Raw genomic sequence first — 26,419 nt, 5'->3', positions numbered from 1 at the left:
TAACAATTCTTTACATACATTTTTACAAAAAAAAATCCCTGGATTATGGGAAACTTCCAACAGCAAACAGGACTGTACAAAGAATTCTGAAATACTCATTCCAAATTCATGCCATCACCAAGAAAAATCTACCTTGTAAAAGAACTTCTATCTTCAAACAGTTTGTTTACCTGAGAATAATGAGCACTGAAACCAGCTTGAGACATTTCCATTTCAAATGAGGCTGCCTGCTGGTCTGTTGTTGCTATTAAACAGAAAAAAAAAATGTTTCAAAAATAAATTATTTTCCATCTGAAAAATTATCTGAATAGTGTAATGAAAATGTTCATATGATAGTAAAGGATAGCATAATTAACTAGAATATTCAGTGAATATATTTTGCCATAGATTTTTGTAATAAATACAGAAATTAAGAGCTGTATTAAATGCTACCATTAAATATGAGAGTTTCCATTTTAAGATCATGTCTCAGAACTTGTCCAAGAAATATTTCTGGGCTAAAACTGACCAGATTTGACCTCAAGCTGATGGTAAATATGTTTGGAATGTTTGATTAATACGGTTAAGCCATTTTCCACTTGAGCTAAGCGAACAATGAAACACCAGCCATGTAACCCTGGCCTTGTGTTCAAGCAACTAAAAATTCATAGGCAGCTGGTAGAACTTTAAATGAAAAACACTTGATGTTTGTATGAACCTTTACAAAAAACAACATAGGAAAATCTCAGCTGTCCAAGATTCATAAGCCTCAGGGAAGGGCTTGGGAACTATAATCCTGCCCAGAAAGTTACACGAAAATTTTCCTGGTTTTCTTAAGTGACTTTGAATATAAAAGGTATCAGGTGATTTAGTACTAGTTTCAGTATCTTGTCAGGTAGTCATATACCAGTTATTAAACTCTGATGGGCTGCTTTGCTCCAAGGTACAATTGAAATATCATCAGGGAAGAGAAAGGTCTGCGTCTTCCTCTACTTAAAAGCAATACTCAAGGAATATTTTGCCACCTTAAGCACAAGTAAGGTAACTATAGTCTGCATACTGATTCCTCCTTGAGAGCAAGATGCAGTAATGGGCAGTAGAGGGGAACTATGAAATCTGCTCTGATGCTTGTCCAGGAAGAGTTCACAATTTGCTACCATCTTAGTGCCGAGGCAAACCTCCAACTGTGTGAATGAAACTGAGGCAGAACAAGCTGTGGCTGTATGAATTTCAGGCATCTGGATTATTAAATAATACTGAACTTTTGACACTCAGCAACTAAACCACAGAGATTGCTCCCTGGGACATAATGTCTTTGCTAATTGTTGGGATTTATGTCCAGGAATAGGAAAGAGACATGATCTCAAACACAAAACGTTTGACACACAAACACAGGCCATCATGTTTCACAACATGTAGCTGCTTTGCTAAGTCTGAAAAAATTACGGTCCTTTTTAAGCATAAAACTCTAAGTTGCCCGCTTGCTGATAAACAATATTTTCATGCAGTAAAGGATGCTCCTTAATGAGCTGAGAAAGACTGGACATTCACAGGCTGAGGCAGAGGACAATGCTGGTACTGTTGGTGTGTGCAGCTCTGAATGCTGCTTAGATAATGGCTCCCAGTCTGACTTTCCATTGAGTTTCAAACGGCCAAGCATCCTACAAAGGATGTTCTGTGAAAAAACATTTGTGCCTGCCTATGGTTTGGATAAAACATAAAACTGGTGTTAAAACAAGAAGTCCATGCCATGAGACACACAGGCATATGAAAAAGATTATGTGTAAAAAACCACTGGCTGTCAAGTGTGGGTTTTTGTTGGATTTGATTTTTCAACTCTCTCTCAGTTTTCCTTTGCATTTTTTTAAAGGCCAAAACCAGAAAGAAAACAGGAAATCCAAGAAAAAAATCAAATGTACTATTATACTACCAGGAGGCTATTTAGATTGAGAATTTGAACAGATTCAGATACAGTATTTCAAGAATCAAAGCTCCTCCATATTATGCACAGAAGTTAATTCAGCTACAGTGTATAGGGTTAATTAATCTTTCCTACATTGCACACATCCAATACGCTGGACTGTCACCAGAAAGCTGGGTGGGACAGAATTAATCTGCTTTTCTCTCCTGCCACAATAATGGATCCATGGACACAGTTGCCAGTCTAGAATAGCTCCTGAAACGCCATGGGAGGGACAGGAAGCTATTCCTGAAGCATCAACAGAAACTGATTTAGTCAGCATCTTCTAGCTCCAGCCTTACCAACCCATTGGAGCAACTCAACCTTGCTATGTTTTGACATAAAGCTAAGATCCCATTTCCAGTTTCCATTCTGACTTCCCTTGCAGCCAGATTACGTGATTTCTGGGATTTTCACAGGTGGAGGAGGTGATATTTCTTATCTCGTATCACAGGTGTCTTATACAGAAATCTCAGCACAGACTCCGAGTTCCTACTGAAAATCTGGAAACCGAGAAGCCTTCTGGGAGTGGTGAGATTACGTAGCTTGTCTCTTACAGTGTGGATAAAAAGAATGTTCCACATTTTTTGTTTCAAATATATATTTTTTGTAATACAGCCAAGTCTATATAAAATAAAAATTGAAAATAAGGCAAATATATCAAGGCACAAATATCCTAACAATTGATAATAGGTTTATGTTAAACAAAAAGTAATAATATCGGAGAAGTAGATATTTGTTACTTCTGCAAAAAATTAAAGATGAATTCAAGGACTACTGCAGAACTTGTTGATACTTAAAGACGTACAATATGGTTGAAGTACCAAAATACTGGAGGACATAATAATGATGAGGATTAGTCATCGCAAGAGCTGACTATCATATAACCAGATAACATTTCTACAATTTAATCAGTTTCACCAATGTCAGCATAACTACATTTGTTTCGATATTTTATTAAGCTACAGAACTTGTTTAATATTCAAATGTTTTGTAATTTTTTCTTATGATTAATCACTAAAGTCAATGGACAGGTTAGAGCTTATGATATACAGCATTCCCCATCAGCAGAGTTGAAGCCAGCACAATTTACACCACTGTCTGGGGGCTGGGGTTTCATGTGACAGACAGGCACTACCTAATGGTTACTGATTGCTAAAAGGGATAAGGTGGAGTGTGACAAAATGAGACCGTCTCTTCCAGTGGCATCTAGTTGTTCAAAGGGTTGAGCTATGGCATGAAACCTTGAGTTTGAGTACACAGATGTCCAGAAACTCAGTCATGTTAGGTCCGTCATCTGTTATCATGACTAGCATTGATTAACCTTTTATTCTATATCCATTACATTTAATAGGTGTAATCAACAGATTTTATGCTAGTAATGAAAGACAATGATTTTTCTCACTTTTCTAGATATACAAAGCACAAATTGAAGACTAAGTTTTCAATTTCTGGTTGAACAACTATTTTTCCACTGAAAGTACATTCTTCCCAATGAAAAGGGACTTAACAAAAGAGACCCCTATTCAATGAACTTTGAAGTACTCAGTGAGCTTAAGGAGGCTAAACTTTGGGCTTTAGAGAGATTAAATTCTCCTCAAATTAATTTGTTTCAAAAGTGAGGAAACAAAATCTTCAAGAGAGTAAAAAGAGTAGAACGTATGAACTGGAAAAAATATTTAGTAATAATCAGCTGAAAATAGTAATATTTGATCAATCTAAATGGTACACTAAAAAAAAAAACCCTAAATATGTCTGAGAAATATAGTTCCAATTTAAAAAAAATTAAAATACTCTCTCACATTTGTATTATTGCTTGACATTCAAGTCAACATTATCTTTTGCTCCAGCTGGAAACTACACTATTCCTGCTACTTGGAAAGTTGAGATGTTGAAAAAAATAAGTCCAAATAGATAGATGTTTTCTTTGTATAAAACAAATCCCTTCAGAGTTGGCCAGTATAATTTATAACTAATAAACTCAGTCTTGTGTTACCAGTAGCGTGCTTGAAATAAACAGTGAACTGGACAGTGTTGCCTAATTTGGATAGAGAATGTAAGATGACATTATGAGAGAATACTTTTCTGTGCTAAAATCTGAGTATCACGAACATTTCCATAGGAAAAATATATCTTGTCAACTCTATGCAGCAAGTCCAAGTTAACTTGTATAGCAAAGTAATATGTTGTAATTAATAACTAACCAAAAAAAGAACCTAAAGGTATAGGCAGATGAACACATAATCATGGGGTAATCAGGATATAGTCTGGAAATGCTTTTTTAACTAAGGGAAGGCAACTGCATGTTTACCCCACCTAAAATACTTATGGTTACTTACCCTTTTAGGCTATTGTCTCCATAGGCTCTAACCCATCTGAATATATTTCACATCATTACCTATGTTTCTGATGTCTATGTAAAATATTTTTATGATCAGCATGAAAAAAATACATGCATAATACATTTTATGCAGCACAATACATTGCAAAGGAAGATAAAAGCAGGTGGTCTTCCATTTGCTTCAGTTGTAATGCATGCATGAAGTAAAATTTTAAATAATGTCATACCTTCCAGGGCAAATATTCTCTCTCCAAGTGCTTCAACAATAGTTACAAGAGCTAATTCATCTGAGACATTGAAGAAATGCTTTTCAGTAGGCTTACTGGCTATTGATTTTATTTCCTCTACAAATTTCTCAGTACTTAAATTTCCTCTGCTGTAGCTGCCAAGAATCTACAGAGAATTAAAAAAAAAAATAGTAGTCAAGGATACATTTTATAACCTGTTTTAAAAGATACCTTTGAGGCAGGTTGTCAGAGAATACTGGGAAATCATATCTAACCTTAATTTGTTCTGTTAAAACCTCCTCAAATTGATTTGAAACCATTCTTTTCCAATGAGAACAGAACTGTATGAGGGCTCTGTTGTTTTTCTGAAAATATCAACAATACCAAACAAAGTAACTGTGTGGTGTAATGTCTGCTATCCTCAACTTTTTTCCCTTCTTCACAAAATTCAAATGATTTATTCTATGATTCTATGATTTGTTCAACTAGGCCTTAATTTAGAAAAAAACAACACAACAATGTGCAAATCAGAATACACAATTGCACTGGCTTCTGCACAGGTACCACCAGTTCTCATCTTAACACGGTATATGAGCAATTAATGACATGTTAATTAGGCATAGGATAATTCTTTCTTGTGTGCAGATTTGCCCTATAAATACATATAACAAAATCACTTGCTTTCAGTGTTAACAACTCCATCACAGTACAAGACTTATATTTGGTCTGCAGTTTTAACACCACTGTATAAAAACTCAGGATGCCTTCAGAACAGAATGACTCACTTCTCCAATTCCCAGACTGACAAGTATTTTTCATAGGAAAAAAAGTGCTCTATACACTTGACTTGCTTTGAGAGGGAAATAAAAAACAAACTGCTGTGTTACAGCATTCCTGGACACTGGAGCAATTCAAATTTGGTTCTAGACAGAGATTTTATTGCTAAAAATTATTGCAGCTTCAAGGATGACTTTAATATCTCTAGCTTTATGAAGGAAACCAATGAAAATTTGTGTGTTGCTGGATTCAACTTTTGGTTTATGTCTTTCTCTAAATTAAAGATAACATCTTTCTTCAAATTGTATGGTTCCATACGACCTCATTGTAACAAAACAAAGAGAGATAGGAACAGAGAAGCAGCAGTCCAACGCACCTTCAGAATTAACAAGAGAAAACAGATGATCTGAGTATAGAATACACAAATACAGTGGAGAGTTCACACCAGCTTGATCATTAATGTTTCCATATTTCTCGATATAGAGAGAAATCTCCATCATGTTTATCCTCTGATTCAGCTACTAAGTTAGCTCAACATGAAAATGACAACTTCAGAATGCCAGCACACAGAACAACCATAATAAACCTGGTTTTTGTTAATGGTTTACATTTGCTTTTTTTTTTTAAAGTAGGTAACGTGTCTATAGAAATTGCTCAGAGGATTTGAACTAATCCACTCTGATCAATATTGCTCTTAACAAAAAAGACTCGATTTTATATTGCTCCTCAAACTCTTTCTCCTTTTTCTTCACATGCACACATACCTGTCATACCAGGAAGACAGATAGATTGCTTTTTCTTATACGCTAGAAAATCAGAAAGCAAATGTTTAATGTTTTTTCAGCTTCTTTCTTTTTTTACTCTCTGAAACAATTATATTTCCATAACGATTCTCTGAAATGAACTTTTTAAACAGAAATTACATTTGGAAGTTGAAACATGCTTTTAAGATTCTGAATTTTCCCATTAAATTTCACTTACAGCAATAGCAAATCTCTGAATGTTTTCATCTTCACAATTATCAATCACTTCTTCTAATCTGTAGTTGTCGTGTGATTCCCCATCAGTCACAATAACCATTACTTTTTGTACTCCTCTTCGTGCGCCATGAGCCTCAGTAAAAGCCTCATTCCTAAAGGGAGCATAAAGCATTTGGAGAAAGGCAATGTCAGCATTTAGCACATGCATCATATTTGCACAGTCAACCATAAACTAAAAGACTTTATAGTAACTAAGAAGCAGGAAAAGGACAACCATGAACAAATACAAACAACAACAATTGGAACTTACATGACAGTTCACAGCCAAAGAGTTTCACAAGTATTCATTCATTATTCATTCGAGAGCAAGAACAGAAAATGCAATGCTGGATAGTGAAGAAGTCTTCCCCTCTCCAAATAAACTTCTGGCACCTTAAAACAGCTTTTGGTAGCTTAAAAAAACCCAACCAACACCCTCTCACCCACACCAACACCCACCAAAACCCACATACAAAACCCCCACTTATTTCCACCCTACAGTGCTTCAAGTGGCCAAACTATTCAGCTACCAGCACACCTCTGCACATCTACAGCAAAACTGGGTGTTGGGGATGTCACAGAAGTGGGTTGCAGGCGGGGGCAACTGGTTGAATTTTACAGCGGCAGATGGGCAAAGGGGCACTGAGGTTTTGGGCAGCTGTTCACCCAGTCTCTGGAGGGGACCAGAAAAGGTGAGGTTGGATTAGGGCTCTGGAGGAGAGGGAAGGAAGCAGGGCTTCCTCTTCTTAGAAAAATACCGCAGAACTGTAAGACTGGCCACATGAGTGAAAACCAAGATCTAATGCTGATGATGGCCAAAAGTTTATGGATAGGAAGATTGCAAGAACAGAGGAAGCTTTTGCTGATGGTTTCTGTATATACAAGCCTGCAACAGTTTGTGGTGCACAGGGACTTTCTGAACCACATGTGGTTTCTGAGTATTTGGCAATTCTCAACTGGCTTTGCTTTCATGAACTTGTTCAGACTCCCTCAAGCTTCTACTTGTACCTAAGGAAAACATTACTGGTGAATATTTAAGAATTGCATTGGATTTAAGACACAGCAACAAAACTTTGGTCAGATAATCAAATAGTTAATCAGAAAGATGTTGCATATTTCACTAAATGGTTGCTTGGAAAGGGCAAATGCAATCTTTTATGGAATAAGGTCATGCTGTCATGCCAGAAAAAAACAGCAGAAAAGAAGAAAGATACCAGGATAACATTGTGTGGTTTGAAAGTAAGAGATTTTGCATTTACTGTCTGTTCTACAAAAGCCAGGTTTCATTTTACTCATAAAGGAAGCATTTCTAAATAATGCTACTGCTACAACAAATCTTTAATCTCCCAATGATCCAGAAGCTTTGAAGACTTCGGATATAAAATTTCTAGGCTTTCTGAGAAGTGTGAGCTCAAACCCTGTTATAATGTTAACTTCAGAATGAAGAAAAACTTCTAGTTTTTCCTGTTTCCTTTGAAAAACTTAATTTCCTTCATTCCTCTACACTCACAGTTCCTACGTGCTCTGTGTGGACATCAAAAATTGTCAGCCCTTTGCTTAGGACTACAACCTTGCTCCATGTCTCTTCTCATTCCCTACTTCCTCCATTCCAGAGACAGATGCCTTTTCAGGGTGTCATATACAACTGTGTTAGATGCTGGATAGAGTCTGTTTATCCACCCTCCTCCTAAATTTTGTTTGCTTAGCTAAAATGAAGTCAGATGTCAGCCACATCATATTTTTAATTTATAAAATCAGAACTGTCACCATATCTGTTTATGTTTGTTTCTGCTATATGCAGAACAATATTTTGTGAACATACCTTGCTGTATCTATTCCCAGGGCTGTCATAGTTTGCGTGCCACCCCGCTGGCGTATTCTCGTGGCTGCAGCCATCACATCTTCTGTTGTCGAGTATGTATTCAGGAAAAATTCATGAACTACAGTCTGTCCATACTGAACAATTCCAACCTGAAACACACAGTTCATGTTAAAAATCAACTGCCCTTAAAGAAAGCATCTGTGTCTCCTGCAGTGGGGTAAATACCCGTCTGTACCTACAGGCCTCAGTTTGCTTTTAGCTGGAGGGGTGTTCAGTACACCTGGAACCGACTGCCCCAGGGGTGGAAGCACAGCCCCACCATTTGCCATGGACTGATCCAGATAGCACTGGAACAGGGTGAAGCTCCAGAACATCTGCAGTACATTGATGACATCATTGTGTGGGGCAACACAGCAGAAGAAGTTTTTGAGAAGGGAAAGAAAATAGTCCAAATCCTTCTGAAGGCTGGTTTTGCCATAAAACAGAGTAAGGTCAAGGGGCCTGCACAGGAGATCCAGTTTTTAGGAATAAAATGGCAAGATGGACGTCGTCAGATCCCAATGGATGTGATCAACAAAATAACAGCTATGTCCCCACCAACTAGCAAAAAGGAAACACAAGCTTTCTTAGGCGTTGTGGGGTTTTGGAGAATGCATATTCCAAATTACAGCCAGATCGTAAGCCCTCTCTATCAAGTGACCCGGAAGAAGAACGAATTCAAATGGGGCCCTGAGCAACAACAAGCCTTTGAACAAATTAAACAGGAGATAGTTCATGCAGTAGGCCTTGGGCCAGTCCGGGCAGGGCAGGATATTAAAAATGTGCTCTACACTGCAGCCGGGGAGAATGGCCCTACCTGGAGCCTCTGGCAGAAAGCACCAGGGGAGACTCGAGGTCGACCCCTAGGGTTTTGGAGTCGGGGATACAGAGGATCCGAAGCCCGCTATACTCCAACTGAGAAGGAGATACTGGCAGCATATGAAGGGGTTCGAGCTGCTTCAGAAGTGGCTGGTACTGAAGCACAGCTCCTGCTGGCACCCCGACTGCCGGTGTTGGGCTGGATGTTCAAAGGGAGGGTCCCCTCTACACATCATGCAACTGATGCTACATGGAGTAAGTGGGTTGCATTGATCACACAACGGGCTCGAATAGGAAACCCCAGTCGCCCAGGAATCTTGGAAGTGATCATGGACTGGCCAGAAGGAAAAAACCTTAGAATATCACCAGAGGAGGAGGTGACACGTGCTGAAGAGGCCCCACTGTATAATAAATTGCCAGAAAATGAAAAGCAATATGCCCTGTTCACTGATGGGTCCTGTCGTCTTGTGGGAAAGCATCGGAGGTGGAAAGCTGCTGTATGGAGTCCTATACGACAAGTCGCAGAAACTGCGGAAGGAGAAGGGGAGTCGAGTCAGTTTGCAGAGGCGAAAGCCATCCAGCTGGCTTTAGATATTGCTGAACGAGAAAAGTGGCCAGTCCTTTATCTCTATACTGACTCATGGATGGTGGCAAATGCCCTGTGGGGGTGGCTGCAGCAATGGAAGCAGAGCAACTGGCAGCGCAGAGGCAAACTCATCTGGGCTGCCCCATTATGGCAAGATATTGCTGCCCGGGTAGAGAAGCTGGTTGTAAAAGTTCGTCATGTAGATGCTCACGTACCCAAGAGTTGGGCCACTGAAGATCATCAAAACAACCAGCAGGTGGATCAGGCTGCTAAGATTGAAGTGGCTGAGGTGGATCTGGACTGGCAACATAAGGGTGAATTATTTATACCTCAGTGGGCCCATGATGCCTCAGGCCATCAGGGAAGGGATGCAACATATAGATGGGCTCGTGATCGAGGGGTGGACTTAACTATGGACAGTATTGTACAGGATATTCATGAATGTGAAACATGCGCTGCAACCAAGCAAGCCAAGCGGTTCAAGCCCCTCGGGTACAGTGAACGATGGCTGAAATATAAATATGGGGAGGCCTGGCAGATTGATTACATCACGCTCCCACAGACCTGCCAAGGCAAGCGCTATGTGCTCACCATGGTGGAAGCAACCACCGGATGGCTGGAAACATATCCCGTGCCCCATGCCACCGCCCGGAACACCATCCTGGGCCTTGAAAAGCAAGTCCTGTGGCGACATGGCACCCCAGAAAGAATTGAGTCAGACAACGGGACTCATTTCCGAAACAACCTCATAGACACCTGGGCCAAAGAGCACGGCATTGAGTGGGTATACCACATACCTTACCATGCACCAGCCTCGGGGAAAATCGAACGATACAATGGACTGTTAAAGACTACCCTGAGAGCAACGAGTGGTGGGACATTCAAACATTGGGATACACATTTAGCAAAGGCCACCTGGTTAGTCAACACCAGGGGATCTGCCAATCGAGCTGGCCCTGCCCAATCAAAACTTTTACGAACTGTAGAAGGAGATAAAGTCTCTGTAGAGCACATAAAAAATATTCTGGGGAAGACAGTCTGGGTGATTTCCCCCTCTGGCAAAGGCAAACCCATTCGTGGGATTGCTTTTGCTCAAGGACCTGGGTGCACCAGGTGGGTAATTCGAAAGGATGGGGAAGTCCAACGTGTACCTCAAGGGAATTTGATTTTGGGTGAAAATAGTTAATAAACTGAATTGTATGATGTTAATTGCTATATAATACTGTATGTTATCTCAACTGTATGTTACCTCTTACTGTATGTTAATATAATAATATAGTATAATGTTAATATAATAATATAGTATGTTAATGTTAAGTATATGATACTGTATGTTATGGTTGCTATATGCCACATCAATGGTATTACAGTAAGAATTGCCCAGCTTAATGAAAATGAACTTTGATGAAACCGTGTTGGAATGAGAACTGGCTTCAGCATGCAACAATCCAACACCGCACACCACCTCTCCTGCTCTGAAAGACTGTGATGACAGATGGAACCCGAAGTCATGGACTAAAACAACTCAATGGACATTTTAGCGGGATGGCCCATACACGAAGGAATTGATACCTGTGTGTATATACCAAGATAGGCAAAGTGGTGGTGACTAATTAGAACACATTGGAAAGAGGAGGGCCTGTGCATGACATCGATGGTATAGAATAAGGGGTGGATACTATCCTGGTTTCAGCTGGGATAGAGTTAATTTTCTTCCTAGTAGCTGGCATAGTGCTGTGTTTTGGATTTAGTATGAGAATGTTGATAACCCACCGATGTTTTAGTTGTTGCTAAGTACTGCTTATGCTAGTCAAGGACTTTTCAGCTTCCTATGCTCTGCCAGCTGCACAAGAAACTGGGAGGGGGCACAGCCAGAATAGTTGATCCAAACTGGCCAAAGGGCTACTCCATACCATATGACTTCATGCTCAGTATATAAACTGGGGAGGTTGGCCGGGGAGCAGCGATCACTGCTCGGGAACTGTCTGGGTATCGGTCGGTGGGTGGTGAGCAATTGCATTGTGCATCACTTGCTTTGTATATTATTATTATTATCATCATTATTATATTGTTATTATCATTACTATTTTACTTTATTTCAATTATTAAACTGTTCTTATCTCAACCCGGGAGTGTTTCTCACTCTTGTTCCCCTGATTCTCTCCCCCCTCCCATTGGGGTAGGGGGAGTGAGCGAGCGGCTGCGTGGTGCTTAGTTGCTGGCTGGGGCTAAACCACGACAAGCCAGGAAAAAAAATGAACTCTATGTGTTTCCCTCAGTATGAAACACCCATAAGCATTTGAGCAAGACTGACTAGAAGACACTCAATCCCATGAAACATTTTGAAATTTCTAAATTGTTTTTATTAAAAATAGGAACAAAGCCAACAGCAGGCTTAATTCCTTGCTCTTCCTGACTTGCGGTAATCTGTGCCGCTGCTCTGCTCTCCTCTGGGCCAAGGCAGACCAATGCCCTAACCACCAGTCACAACTTCTCAGAATAGTCTTCCTTATAGCATACAGGGTCATGGTTCACTCACAACTCTCTTCATTTAATCCAAATATAATATTCCTACATGTGATAGTTTATTTACACTAAACCTGCCTAGAAACAGCACTGCAATGACAAATTTAGGCCCTCAGGGTGAGAGGAAGACCCAAGTACCCTTCTCTTGATGAAGACATCAGGGCAGTCCAGGACATGCCTGTTCTCCCAGCAGGATGTAAGCCGAAGACAGACACCTGACAAGTGCCAAAGGGGACAATGTGAATGAAATGGTGGCTTCTGGAATGGAGGAGGATGATGGAAAGACTCTAGATGACCTCAGCAGGACAAGTCTGTGAGAAAGATCAACACATGGAATTGGAAGCCAAACACAAATGCCTGAGGGAACCTGCTGCAAAAACGAGTGTGAAATAAAAAGATGAGCAATATTCCTAAATATTAATTAATTTCTCTCATTCATCTCTGTCAGTTTTAATGCTTTGGCAGGTTCCTGACAGCTTTTACTGGGAAGAATCCACACAATGTTCCATTAGCATATTTCAATTTTATGTTACACATGGCAATTTATAGGTGTTATGTAGGATAATGCAGTATTACATGGCATGTTTATGTCTCACTCATCTATTATTAAAAGCACTCTAACATTTAGGTACTGAAGATCAGTAAGAGCACTGGGATGTCTATGCCATCATATTATTTTAGAAGTGGCTTAGTGTGTACTTTGCAATTGCTTTATAGGTGGTTTTTGAGGTACTTTCATAACTCTCAGATTCTGCACAATGTTTGCTTGTAGTAGAAGGGTTAGAGTTGAATAAATATTTGATACTAAACATCAATATCACAATCATTATCAAAAGCTATAATCATACATAAGTATGATTATGGGACTATAATTATAATGGTATGAGGTAGCAAAAGCTATCACACTTGATTTCTGTATCCTTTTGAAAATACAATAAAATCTGGAAGAACTGATGTAAGTTCAAAGTTACAACAATTTGCTCCCTTTTAATATATTTTAATTCTCTCTTGCAGGTATGTCCTCCTCCACCTGTAGCCAAGGGCATCCAGAGGCTGCATGTTCTTGTGGGCAGCAACCTACTAATCCTGCACAGTGTTTACACAACGGGCTGGGGCACACACTGTATTACTGCTCAGAGCAGTCACGTGGCACCGACTAAACCCCAAGCTGAAGATGAAATTTTTAACTTGTTCCCTCCAAGGCAACTATTTTGTGGCATGCATCTAAAGTGATATACAGCATAATCTGAACGGGATGCTGCTAGTCATTTAAAGAGACTGCCATTAAATGGTGATAAACAAGACATTTTCATTATGTTTGGTCTTTTGAAGCATGATGAGTGCCTTAAGTATTCCAGGACCATGCACAATTGTAGCCATAGACTATTTTACACCAGCGAGCGCCAGGGAGCCCACCACTGTGGATTCACAGGCTCCTTATCTGCAGCTTTGAGGATTTTGTTGGTACCAAGGATTAAATCAACTATTGACTGCTGCCAGTGTGAAAAGTATCTGCGAGTCTTTCATGATTCTAGAGACCCATGTTGGTGTTGTCCTTTTTCTAAAAAAGATTACAGGCTGACATTGAGTTGTATCATTTCCTATTTGAAAGGAAACGTTGTCCATGATCACAGCAAGTAAACATTTCGAACATTTCTTTCTCAGGAAGTGAATGGGAAGAAAATCTGAGTCTAGAAAAACTGTACTGTGTTGCATAGCTTGTAAATCAGGAAGGAAGGGGGGCATGTGGTTATCTTATGGGATACAATTGTTCTGTGGGACCCTTCCTTAGCACTAGCTTTGAAGACACTGATCATCATGTTCTACATATTTTATAGCATCAAAGATGAGCCATTCTTCAAAAAAAGGGTAATGAAAACCTTCCCAGAACTGACAAAATACTACTAGGCTGTATGTTCCAGTCTCCCACAGGATCACAGAATCAAGTCCACCTTGTAAAATTAGAATTATATTCTGTTAGATAGCAATGAAGGTCTGAGCTTTTGCAGCCTTTTAATCTAATAGAAAACTATAAATGACACACCTACGTGATGCAAATGTGCCTTTACAGGACAATAAACCTGTTCAAACTGCGTAACTTCAGCAAGCCCCTAAGAATGATGCTTACAGGCGTTGGATGTTTTGATTTGCTTGTTTAATTTAAATCTGGAAAATGCAATGTACTACACAGAAGAATGCAATTCTGCTGTCCTCCAGAAAACCTAGTATTTTTCCCACCATTACCGACCATAATCTATTGAACATCTTTGTAATTCCTAAGTTTATGTTCCCTTCCCTAGCATTCCATGGCTTTTATATTACACAAGGGAGTAATTCTTTAATTGTCCCCAGTTCCTGTGAAAAAGTGTTGTATGAGAGAACAGGCAAGTGAAGGACTGTTCTACGTTGGGACAAAACATTTCTGAGGACAATTATTTGTTGTTGTTCTATAAGTGAATACAGCCCCTTATTTGGAAAGTACATTCCAGTTTTCCCAATAAATTATAAGCTAATCTATTTGGTAAAAAACAACAACAACAACAACACAACAAAATGGAAGGAAATCCATTTAGCACATGAAAATTATATGCTAGGATTTTCACCATTGGGATGTGAAGGAAAATCAGAAGTATTTTTGGTTGTACTTAAATCATATTTAATGTAAAAGAAAAGCAGAGATGCCTTGGGAAGCACTAATGCATAATACATTTTATCATATGGAGAGCCTGCTAAAGATACCTGAATCAATGCAAAATTGAATTAATTCTGCTACATTTTGTTTGCTCCCAGGGACTCAGAGAGAAATTACTTGTAAACTATTGCAAAGGTCTTTTTTCATCCTGAATCTTTTTAATACCTCTTTAATACACTTCTGTTCTTCTGGAGATAAAACTGATCATAAGATATGACATTGCATGACTTACTAGTCCACTGATACAGTCCCTTTGTGGATATAATAAGGTACAGGACAAACACCTATAACTGCCTATGTCATATATAAATGGAGAAATAAAACCTGTCTGAAAAATTCTGAAGCCATTCCAACATAGCTTTAAAACTGGAATTGAACATATCAAAGTATTCTGCTTTCTCTTTTGATATTCTTCTATCACAGAAGATTGCTCATATATAAAGGATTAAAAAACACACCCTCGTATTAAAAAGACAATTACCTCTACAAAAGTTAAGAGAAAAAAAACCTATCTTGCTTTGCAGTTACATTAAAATATGGAATAAGGCAGGAAGAAATTTTCATTTAATTCCTTCTTCCTTTTCCACTTTTCTATCATCACTTTCCCTTCTTTTATGCCTAAGCTCAGGATAGTCAGCTTAAACATCAGGATGGTGTTGTGGATTTTCTGGAGAACAGCAAGAGGAAGGGAAGGAAACACTTCTGAAAAAATGACACTGTAAACTTTGGCTTTTTGCATCTGAATCTTCTGGCTTTCATTTTCAATTTGCCAAACACGGGACACTGACGAATTTCTCTTCTGGCTTGCCACAAATCTAATGATGACTGTTCATGGAGAGGGTAAATGGAAAAAAAAAATATCTTGCAAGTCTCTAATCAAAACATGGTTTTGAAGAAGTCACACACAACCTGTTAAGGAGTTATTCTGTAATCACCGCATTCCTCTCCCATGCAAAAGGAAAACAACTTGAAGTCAGTGAAAGTCCACTGATTTCTACATGCTCAACAATCCCCAAAAGATGAACATGAAAAAATCAATTTAAACAGAAAGTAAACAATTGTTCCTGTATTTCTGTTCTGTGCTCCCACATGAGAGGGGAGAAATAAGCCTGCTCTGTCATTTCTCCTCTTCCCCATTCATAGTCATTTAAACACAGTTTCTGAGAAAGGAGACAGTGTGGGTGGAGGAGACCGTATAACTCATTATTACCTTTGGCTGTGCCTGGGTTCCCAAGCAGGGGGCTTGGAGGACAGGAGAGAGACAGGATATGTTCCGGGGAGGGGGGGAAGGTAAGAGGAGCCGAGAAAACTCCACCTAGCTTTTGCCTTCCATTTCCAGTTTTTCAGCCTCTCTCCCCCTTATCCCATTCTTATCTCCCTCTCAAATGTTTCTGCTCTGTAGCAACCAGATGGCAAAGCTGACGTTCTTGAGTGAGTAAGTGTACGTGTGAGAAGAGGGGTAGCTATGCCAAACTGTGGTGGGTAGAACGGATTTTGTGGGTGGAGATGGCAGGCTGCTGGAGTGCAGGCAAGCAAGGGACCTTTTGTGTGCGAGCTGAGCACACAGACGAGGCAGGATTCCAAAACCAAACACAACAGAGGTGTGGCTGTGTAAAAATTTAGGAATTGCAGGGTGAGGAAGAGGGGTGAGGGTGCAGTAGAGTTGATTGCCCTGTGTACTATTCCCCTGAAGCCCTTTGGGCAGAAGGCAGTCACTGTACTGGGAAGTTCAGGTTTAAGTATTTTCCCAAAATGGCACCTGTTTGAGTAATCACCAGCTTAAGGGACAAGGGAGAAATTTTTTTTTTTCCCCTTTCTGTTAAATTTGACAAAGTGTTTTTCCTTCTTCCTCACAATATCTGGAAGAACAACGTGTTTAAAATAACAGGACACAATTGTAAAGTTGACAGTTTATAAGTAATAATTTTATCAGCCAGTGTTCAGTTCAGCCAACAGGGGAGTTGGGTGGTAACTCACAAACCCCAATTAACTTGGAAAATAACGGGGATACGCTCTGTAGACCTTTACACCTTCTCACAGTCTCCTTTGTGAAGGCAGGAGCTGAAGGTTAGGAGCTAACTTGAAGTAGCAAAAACGCTAAGTATTGGCCTGCAGCGTATCACATACAGGATCCCAGAAAATCCTTGATTTTGGGAGGGGGAAAAGGGAGCAGTGAAAAGAAGACCTGGTTTCTTCTGTTCTGTGTTAAAATGTATCCCAGTGTCCATGTTTCCCCCTTCCCCGAGTCCTGCTGGAATTGCTATTTACATGTTCTGTTCAGCAGACTGTGAAACATACGTCAGATCCTCAGCTAGGGTAATTGGTTGTAGCTCTGTTCATTCTGGTGAAACCGTGCTGATTTATAGCAGTTGGGAATTTGGCCCTCTCCACTTATTATATAAACGCAACTTCTGACATTAATAACATGCGGCTTAACAGCCACTCATTAATTATGATTTCAAATGTTTAAAAGCTGTATGCTCAATGCTCCACAGTACAAAATATTGAACACTGCTCTAAAAAGCTTATAATCAAAGGCTGTCTGAACCATGCATGTGTGCCTTGGAGGAGCAGAGATGACCTTTGTGCTATGAAGTACAAAAGAAGACAAGAAGTGGTTGTGGAGAGGAAGGAAGTGGGAAAGAACAACATTCAAATGGCCTCACTTAATGCACTTAGCTTTTGTCTCTAGGTTAGAAAGTTGGTTTCTCCAGACTGCCTGAGTGGTGGGGGGAAGGAGAGCCTCCCTGACATTGCTACTCAGCAGCAGACACTGACTTAGTTGTGGTTTCAGCTGTTTTGTTTTAGTACCCCATTGCTGTAAGTTCTTGGAATTGAAGAGCTCCATAGATGACGCTCTCACCCCATTTCCTCTAAATATTTTTCTGTTTGTGACTTAAACAACCATAAAATATCTACTGTGTTACCTGTGTTTGCTGAGGACCTATATCCATGTTTTTCAGGAGGCTGTTTAGGAAGGCTGTGACACTCTCCCATGGATAAATGCTATTGGACCCATCGAGGACTATGACGATGTCCAACTGGGTTTTACACTCTGCAACACAAATGGCCACATAAGAATTGATACTAACATAGATCAAATATATCTCACAGCTCCAGTTACTTTTATGATTAGTAACAAATGCATACCCTTCTGCAAGGGAGCTGAACCGACATGTTTGATGCCAACCGTCATTCACAAATTCTGCATCGTATATTTTGCATGGTATGTGTTCCCTTTATCAGCAAGGCACTTACTTGTAAGCAGAAATTTAAGAATGGGTTTAGAAGATCACATAATTGGAGTATTTACTAGCAACGCTACCTTCTTCAATGTCAATCTGTTCCTCTTCGATTTTTCCAAAGGACCAGGTCTTTAAGATTTTTATCTATATTACTAAATTTGGTTTGTATTAGGTCTTAACATGTCATTATTTAAAAAGAGTCTTTTGGCCATAAGTAAAAAACATAAGCAACTATTTTTAGCAGTTGTGTTTGGATGTCACATAGTGCTCTAACGATTGTTTATACTGACATAAATTCCAAAAGTAGCAAGAATGTAGGTTATATACAGACAAAAAAAACATTTACTTAACTTGGTAATGCTGGTAGCTAAGTTAAGCAGTTCACAGTTTTTTGGTATGCCCACGTGTATACATTTGTCTTGTTTGGCACTTTGTGTTTTCAGATACACAAGAGAATTCCTGTGGTATGCGTACCTTGCACAGATGGAGCGATTGCCTTGACCGTTTCAAAAGTGGAGCTGACATTAGAGCAAACTCCAGTTGTGTAATGCAGACGCCCACATTTATAAGCATAAAGTGGTCCACATGCCTTTAAAAGATGAAAAAGGGTGAAATGTTTTTGTTATGGTACCTGAGAAAAAAAACAGACTTCTTTTAAAATTGGCAAAAAGTCTTTTCTTACCAGAAAGCCTCCTTTTGGGTTAGTCACTAAGGTTGTTCCAAGAGTCATGTTTTCTTTTACTTCCACGACATTAGGAACTGAAGTAACAGCTATAAATAGATTAAAATGTTAAGTATTTGGGAACATGAAAACAAAATGTTAAAGTATATATTCCCTAGTATGGAGCTTCCAGCTTCTAAAATAAAACCCAGACTGACACTGGTTTCATCAAACATTTTAGCACCCTTCCTCCTCCTTCTTCAATTGCAACAATCAAGAACAATTTCTGAGACTGGCTTTTATCCCAGAAAATTTGTCTGGGTTGCTGTCTCAAATAGTTTTCTTGAGCTGCAAAAAAGAAAAGTAGTAAAAATAACAGCACATTGTGAAAGCAAGAGATTATTGTTCACACAGTTTTGTTAATTAGAAAGCAAACATTCATTTTTTACCCTGGCCTGCTATAAATGACCTGACAGCTTTTAGATGTTACTGTTAAGTTACATTCAATTCAAGGGAAAAGAGGAGATAAAAAAATTCCACAACAGGTATATTTAGTGTAATTCATATTAACAGGAAGTCTCTTCCTGTCTACATCATGTATCTCTTGACATAAGCAAGAAAATAATTAATATTTACCTGTATCATATTAAGATGCATCAGCCTGGTTCTGGCTAGTTACGTTCTCATCAAAAGCCTGCTGATGGGATTATGAAGGCTCTTGTTGGCTTCAGAGAGCTTTGGAAAGGGTAATCATGAATCTATGCTCCATGGCCTTTCTGGCTCCATGGCCAGGACTGCCAACCACAGTCAATTAATGGCAGTCATAATAAAGCTTTGATAATATAGCCAAATGCCTGTTCTAAAATTATTAGCATGTTTTCCATAGGACAATGAGGAGTGTTAAATTAATTATTTTTGATGTTACAAACACAACTTCCTTCACATTTAGCTCTGGAGTCCTAAGTAAATTTTCTCTATAGAAACAATTGTAATGCATATTTATTAGCTAAAAATCTCCTAAAATCTGACCTCTATTATTCCTCCACGTGACACAGCTTTATTTTCTTCCATACCTGGTAAGTTCAGTTTTATGCACGGTAATTGGTTGTCCCTTCCTACAGGGCATTTGTATACATCTCCTGTTCTTTTCTCAGGTTGGCCAACTAATGGTGAACCAATAAGTACCCTGCAAATGAAATAAGTTACCTGAAATTTCTTCTTTCTTAAAAGGCACAAAAGTCAGCAAATAAAACTTACAGAGAGAGCACAGCTGCAGCAAGCTCCATACAAAGAGTACAGGATGGAGAGCAAGAAAAGTATCTATTATGCTAGTTCAGATACAAGCAAAAGCAGCCCTTCTGTCTCCTCTTTAATAAGGACACAGAAAGGAAATGTGCCTATATACCAAATTACACAACAGAATAACATTGTAAAAAATTCCGGCGGAAAATAAAAGCAGTATTGGTGGGTGGATGACAAGTATTAAAAGTAATATAGAAAGAAATATCTCTTTTATTTAATATCTCCTTGATTTTAATATATTTTAGAGGAAAACGTATTTTCAATGCTGAGAAACCAAATGACAAAGGAGAGGCTCACAAGCACCCAGAAGAATAATACTGTCTTAAGTAATGTTAGACAGCAGTGTAAAATATATCACTTTTCCTCTCATTAATAAAAAACAATGTTATTAAAAGAAATTTCAAATTTTTAAAACATTAAGGATTTTTATCCTGTGCATTTTTTTTCAAAATTTGGTGTGATCCAAAATCACTACTCTCATATAGTACTTTGTATGCACCACAAATTAGCATCCACTCCTAAATCTAGTTTTCAGCAGGAAATGCTGTTTAGAGATGGACAGGTTTTGTTCTGAAATCTTCATTAGCTACACTAAATAGCCCAGCATTACCCAGCAGATAACAACTGTTTCCATTAAATGTGTAAGGAAGAACTTGGATTAAATTAGAATTCACAGCATACACTGGAAACAGAAATCCTGCCATTAAGAGTAATAGCTCAGTAAGATTTGCCCCTGGACACTTTAGATGATTGTGAAGAGTTATTGAGAGAACCATTTCAACCTTTAACCATAAATTAATGAGTCCAGGCAGAAGATATTTGAATAGAATGTCTAATAGGTAAAATGTAGCCTACAGATTTAAAAAAAAAAAAAAAAAAAGATGGAAAGGAGAATTTAAACCCAATACACAATCCAGCTTCTAAAAACATACTGGATCAGCTTATTGTGATCCATTAAGATTTGTTCATGAATAATTAATTAATTAGTTCTAAAGCAAAATAAAATGCTCCAAGTATATACTGGATCTGACTGCTCTTTCAAGCTCTATGCTGTAATGTATGTGTTTTTTACACCAAAACTTGGGAACAGGCACCACAGCCTATTGCACATCCTTGACTTCCATTTAACTGTAGAGAAGCTGAGGGTGCTTGACATCCCACAGGAGGTGATCAACGGTCGGCAGGCTTATGTCCCCGTGCTGTTCTTTGCTCAGAAAGAAAGAGCCCATGAACGGAGAGAAGTGGTCTGAAAGGCTGTTTTGTCATTTCACATGGGGGTTTTTTAGGGGACCCCAGTTTTACTGAGAAACAACTGCAGTCAGGTTTACAGAACATCTGTTGCTGAAAAGCTCTATCTGTGGTACCTAGGTAGTGTTATAGCAGCTGACAAAGCATCACAAGGCTGCTTTGTATATTTATTTTTAACTGTCAATCTACAGACTTCCTGCTCAGGATATTACTATGCTGAAAGCAACTTGAAAGCTTGACAATTTCACAGAAGTTCTGGAGTTTAATTTCAGAGATGTTCAGATCTAGCACACTAGTTAGATTCCTGTCTTCCTTCAGCTACTGGAAGAGCAGCCATTTCCAGCTCATACTATTTTTTGCTCTTGAAAGGTTTCAGGACAGTTTACAACAATATAGCTTACTTCGCAAAATCCCAGCTCCTAGAATGGACACCATTTCCTGAAGGTCTAAATCAGTTCAAAGAATGTCATTATATTCTCCCATGACCCTCATGTAGATGTATATTTAAACATCCTACAACCTGGGCAATCTAGAGCTAGCATTTTCAAAAGCAGGCTCTGCAATTTCATTTCTGTGAACATCCCCTATGGCTGATGGTGAACACTGTGTTGCAGTGGTGGACAGATTCTCGGAACCGGACAGCCCCAGCGCTTGCAGGGGTGGATTGCTTGGGCACTGCAGAACAGTCTGACCTGGCTGTCACACAGCCACATGCCCATCATCCCAGACTGCCCATGGGAGTCCCTGGGTTTACCAGGAAAATCAAATGACTGCTAAAGCTCTGCGAAAACCAGAGCAATCTGCAAAGAGCACTGGAGATCTCAGGATTCCCAAACCTTTTACCATCCAATGTTATTTCAGCCCTCCAGCCCAGTGGTTAGCCTGTGAAGTTTGTTCTTACAAGGGAAAAGCATAAGCATGTGTTTATCGAAAGACCAAGAAGCAATGATACCAGTAAGCATGCCAAAATGCAACTTCTAATCCAGGAGAACAAGAAGGGAAAGACAGGCTAAGAAGAAGGCTCCAGGTCCCAAATGCGAATATATTACCAATTGCAAGACATAATTAGCCCTCCAAAAGGGAAGGCGGAGTACAGTATTAATAAATATTTTGACAGGGAAATCTTCCCACCAGTTAAAAAACTCAGTTCAAAGAACCTCCGACAGAAAACTTTAGAAATAAATGCGTAATACAGATTAGCTAAGTAAAACAGAGCAATTTCACTGCCAATACATTAACACAAAGAAAAGATAAATAATGATTTTATTAGGTAAATGGAAAAAAGAGGGCTCAGGCATAACACAAAACTTTCTCAGCTCCATCAACAAGGGAATTTACCCACATTGTGAACTCACTTATGTCTTTGAGGAAATAAATGTAGAAATAGATTTGGATCTTTCAGTCTCCCAGTCTTTCCAGGTTTCCTCAGGACTGTGCATTTGTTTAAGAAATATGACTGACAGAATCTGACCCTTACATATCAGGCATATTTACAAATAATAGCATAGCACCTGAGTCACTGAATACCTGAAAAGTTGGAGTTTCCATTTAAGAAAAGAAAAACAGCTTACCATTTCCCTTCCTCATTTTCATACTGTTGGACTGTGTACCCAAACATGTCTTCCAGAGGCCCACTGAAGGTCATTGCATTTTTCACATCAACATTGGAAGAGCCGACGAGGTGAAAGAGAGCTTTAAAAAAAAAAAAAGTATTAAGTAGCAATACACATAAAATCCAAGACTTTTAAGAAATCAAGGTTCAATTATGACTTAACTGAGGGTACAAGACAGGGGTTGAAAGTGGCATTTTGGGCATATTTATCACAGCTGGTAGGAGATTTAAAACGTAATTCCTCACACATACATACACAACTAAATGCAGAGATGTTGGCAGCTGGACTTCTGTGTCCAAAACCTGTTTTGCAAAGTCCATCATTCATTTGTAAATCACAGTTCAAATGACATTAAGTAAAATATTACCTTTAATAGTAAATAAAACAACTTTTAGTTATTTTTACTTCTTTTAGCTCCATGCATTTCTAATGTAAGAATTTTACACAAAATGTTCTTTCCATCATTCCAGGTAGTAGTTCTCAAGTTTTCATAAATTTGAGAATTAACTGATTTTCAACTGTTTGCAGAAGGCACACATAGGAAAAGAATGAGGAAAAGCTTTCAGATGTATTTAATTTTTATCTATATTAGAGGAAAAAAATATAGTTTTCTCTTTATTCTCAAGTACCTGTAAACCTTTCACATTTGGAAAAGAACAGAATAAATTTTTAATGCAACCAGATGCTGTTATCTCAAAAAATACCTGTATGTATCTATTTCCAGAAATCCAATATTTACACACTTAAGAAAAGTTGTTCTACAATGGTGGTGTTGGACTATGATGAGAGCAGTCATGAGAGCAGATGCTTCTTAAGACTGATGTCCCATACCCTAAAGATCAGTGATCATCATCAGGGAAAATACTGTAAAAATCTGACTGTAAAGCAAGTTTCAGAAAAATTAGGTATATAGGGTGAAAACTCCAGCTTGAAGTGATAATCGTAACCCACTGTGAGACTCATGAAGCAGCCAAAATTACTATTTATATATAAAAATAAGGCTATTCAGCTTTTATTTTTTATTTCTTATAGTGATCTCTTCCATCTTTGTCCTGAAGTCAGTTTCAAAAGCAACCACTGACTCTGCTGCTGCAGAGCTGTGTATTTAATACACAAGAGCCAAAACCTACTTGAGTTTGTAGAACATCAAGACTACTTAAAACCACAATTATACACAACTTCCATTTCATTTCAAAGAAGCATTTCGTGATCATTTACTGACATTTAACAGCTACATAAAAATACCCAAATCCATAATACTTGCTGCATGTCAAAGCATCTAAATAATGCCCAGTTACTAAAATACATCTGTGTTATTCACCATTGAGACGATGATATTCCCATAGAAAGCTTGTTACTATAAATAAGCTGCCAAGTGGTCAATGCTAATCTGTCTCTCTCAGCATCTTATTTCCTGTTTAATGCAGTAAAATTATCACAAAAGACTATTTATCACTTAGTAGGTATTTCCAGTTTCACTGGACAGCAAAAAAGGAAAAGTTTCATTTGTGTTATTTTAGCTTTTCTTCCTCCAGTCTTCCTCCAGTCAAGAGTCAGGAAATATAAAGTAGTGAACAAATTAAACCAGAGTTTATTTTTGTTCCTCAGAAAAGATTCATTGCAAGCAATAAGAAAAAATTCATGGCTGACAGTCTGATGGGAAATAATTTGCTGGAAAAGTAATCCATGCATCTTTTGTCTTCCTTAAATGCTTATGTTTAAAGAAATTCTGCTATGCCAGTTTATGTGCAATAGGTATTTTCCTCCCCTACTCTTGGACATCAAAGCATAATTAAAACCAACAAAATTGATTTTTAAAAATTCAGTCAAGTTGTCACTGGTTCAAATCTTCTTTTGTTAAATTTCAGAGTAAAAATAATTGCTGTTACTATTTTTGACACCACATATAGGATTCAGACAATGTCATTTAGACTCCCAAGCTACCTCCTAGACAATGAAATGGTTCTAATGAGATCGCCTGCTAAAGTAAGTGTCTAAGTTCATTATTTAGTTGAAAAAGAAAGGCAGATGCAAAATCTATCCATGCTGACTTCCCTCTTAAAGATCTCCAGAAGTCTGTATACTTCAGCCCCTGAATAAGACAGACAGACCATCCTTCTAGAGGTCTTCAGAGGCATGTTTTTTTCGCCTTATGATCGTATTTAAAACATATTATGATATGAAATATTAAAGGCCACAGATTCCAGCCTATCTCTTCCAACTTACTTTCTCCTAAAGCTACTGAAGGCTACACACATGCTCTTTGCTCTGTATACTCCATCATGATACCCTCCATCATCATTCCATCATTTGTTGACAGACAAGGAATTTCTTCACAATGATGCAGTATTGACAACTACTGTGATGGTTACTGTGCATTCACTATACTAAATGGTCTTGAAGTTTCCTGAATCTGTTATGTGATATACTCAAATCTCGTAATTTTAAAGAATGCACTTCTAATCTTCACAGCTGTAACAGAAAGTTTGAAAATGTGAAATGCTATACCAAGCAAACTAGAAGACAAAAAACGTTGTCTATTTGCTACTAACCCCACAAATCCTCGTGCTTCTGCATGAGGTCAAATTAGAATGAGCAATAATAATAATAAATGTTCTTCTAAAACATAAAGCTAGAGGAATCAAAAGAAGCTACATGGGCCAGCCTAGTCAGAAATAAAAAGGAGGTGACTCCACAGAGAATGGAATAGACCTGTAGACCTTGTTGACAAAGGATGTTTTGGATGCTAAATGTTATGTATTCAATGGGTAACTGAATAATTAACGGAAGACAAAACCACTGCAGGCTACAAACCATGCAGAATGCACATCTGGTTCCGGAAATCCCCTCAGCTGGAAATATTCAGAAACTGGAGGAGGAATATTATATATGCTTACTCAGTTATTTTTTTGTCTCTAGCTATTGGCTTACATGTACTCCTGCAGACACGATACTGGACAAAACATGGTCTTGATTTGATCCCGTATGGCTATCCTTTTGCTCTCTCATCCTCCCATTCTATCTTAGCCAGAAATCATATGCTTTGAAGTTTTACTTCATACACAAACTGTGTGGCATATTTTAATATGCAAATGTATTACATGACCTTCTGTGGCTTCCATGTGCTATGAAACATCATGAGCATAATGGTTTTGAATAAAAGTGTCATGATAAGCACTGTAAGATTAACTTACAAATAATTAATAGCACTAAAGGTATCTTATTACATTTTCCACAGATTCTGTAAAAGGAAATCTTACTAGTCAAAGATACATTCAAATCTGCAGATGGTAAATGGAAAAGTGGAGTTTACGGTGACCCACATTACACTGTTAACTAACAATAATCTACTGATTTATGGCAACCTGGCTTTCACATTTTGTTTCATTTTTCAGTACAAAGAACATTATACACATGAGCTGATCACACAGAACATTTAAAAATATCACTGATTGTGACTGTGAAAAATATACTCTATATTAATAACAATATCTAGATTGCACTCTTCCAAACTTCCAGTTTCTAAGATGCACACATTCTCATCTGTTTCTAGCAAACTTGTG

The 26,419-nt window shown here is 38.4% G+C and overlaps 1 protein-coding gene across 1 annotated transcript in view; it reads right to left on the bottom strand.

The window, feature by feature from the left end:
* Positions 1-25,433, bottom strand: part of ITGA1 (integrin subunit alpha 1) — a 50,046-nt gene extending 24,613 nt beyond the window's left edge. Inside the window, exons 1-10 of the mRNA XM_075726410.1 lie at positions 25,409-25,433; positions 22,815-22,935; positions 19,767-19,879; positions 18,715-18,803; positions 18,507-18,621; positions 17,715-17,842; positions 8,126-8,274; positions 6,266-6,416; positions 4,508-4,673; positions 171-244 (exon numbers count right to left, since the gene is read on the bottom strand). Coding sequence (XP_075582525.1) covers positions 171-244; positions 4,508-4,673; positions 6,266-6,416; positions 8,126-8,274; positions 17,715-17,842; positions 18,507-18,621; positions 18,715-18,803; positions 19,767-19,879; positions 22,815-22,935; positions 25,409-25,433 — 1,131 coding nt within the window. The remainder of the gene's footprint in view (positions 1-170; positions 245-4,507; positions 4,674-6,265; positions 6,417-8,125; positions 8,275-17,714; positions 17,843-18,506; positions 18,622-18,714; positions 18,804-19,766; positions 19,880-22,814; positions 22,936-25,408) is intronic.
* Between the last annotated feature and the right edge of the window lie 986 nt (positions 25,434-26,419).

This window comes from Pelecanus crispus, chromosome Z (assembly GCF_030463565.1).
Source record: "Pelecanus crispus isolate bPelCri1 chromosome Z, bPelCri1.pri, whole genome shotgun sequence".
Classification (NCBI taxonomy): Eukaryota; Metazoa; Chordata; class Aves; order Pelecaniformes; family Pelecanidae; genus Pelecanus; species Pelecanus crispus.
Note: the sequence above shows the minus strand (reverse complement) of the source record. Positions and strands in the feature narration are given on the sequence as shown.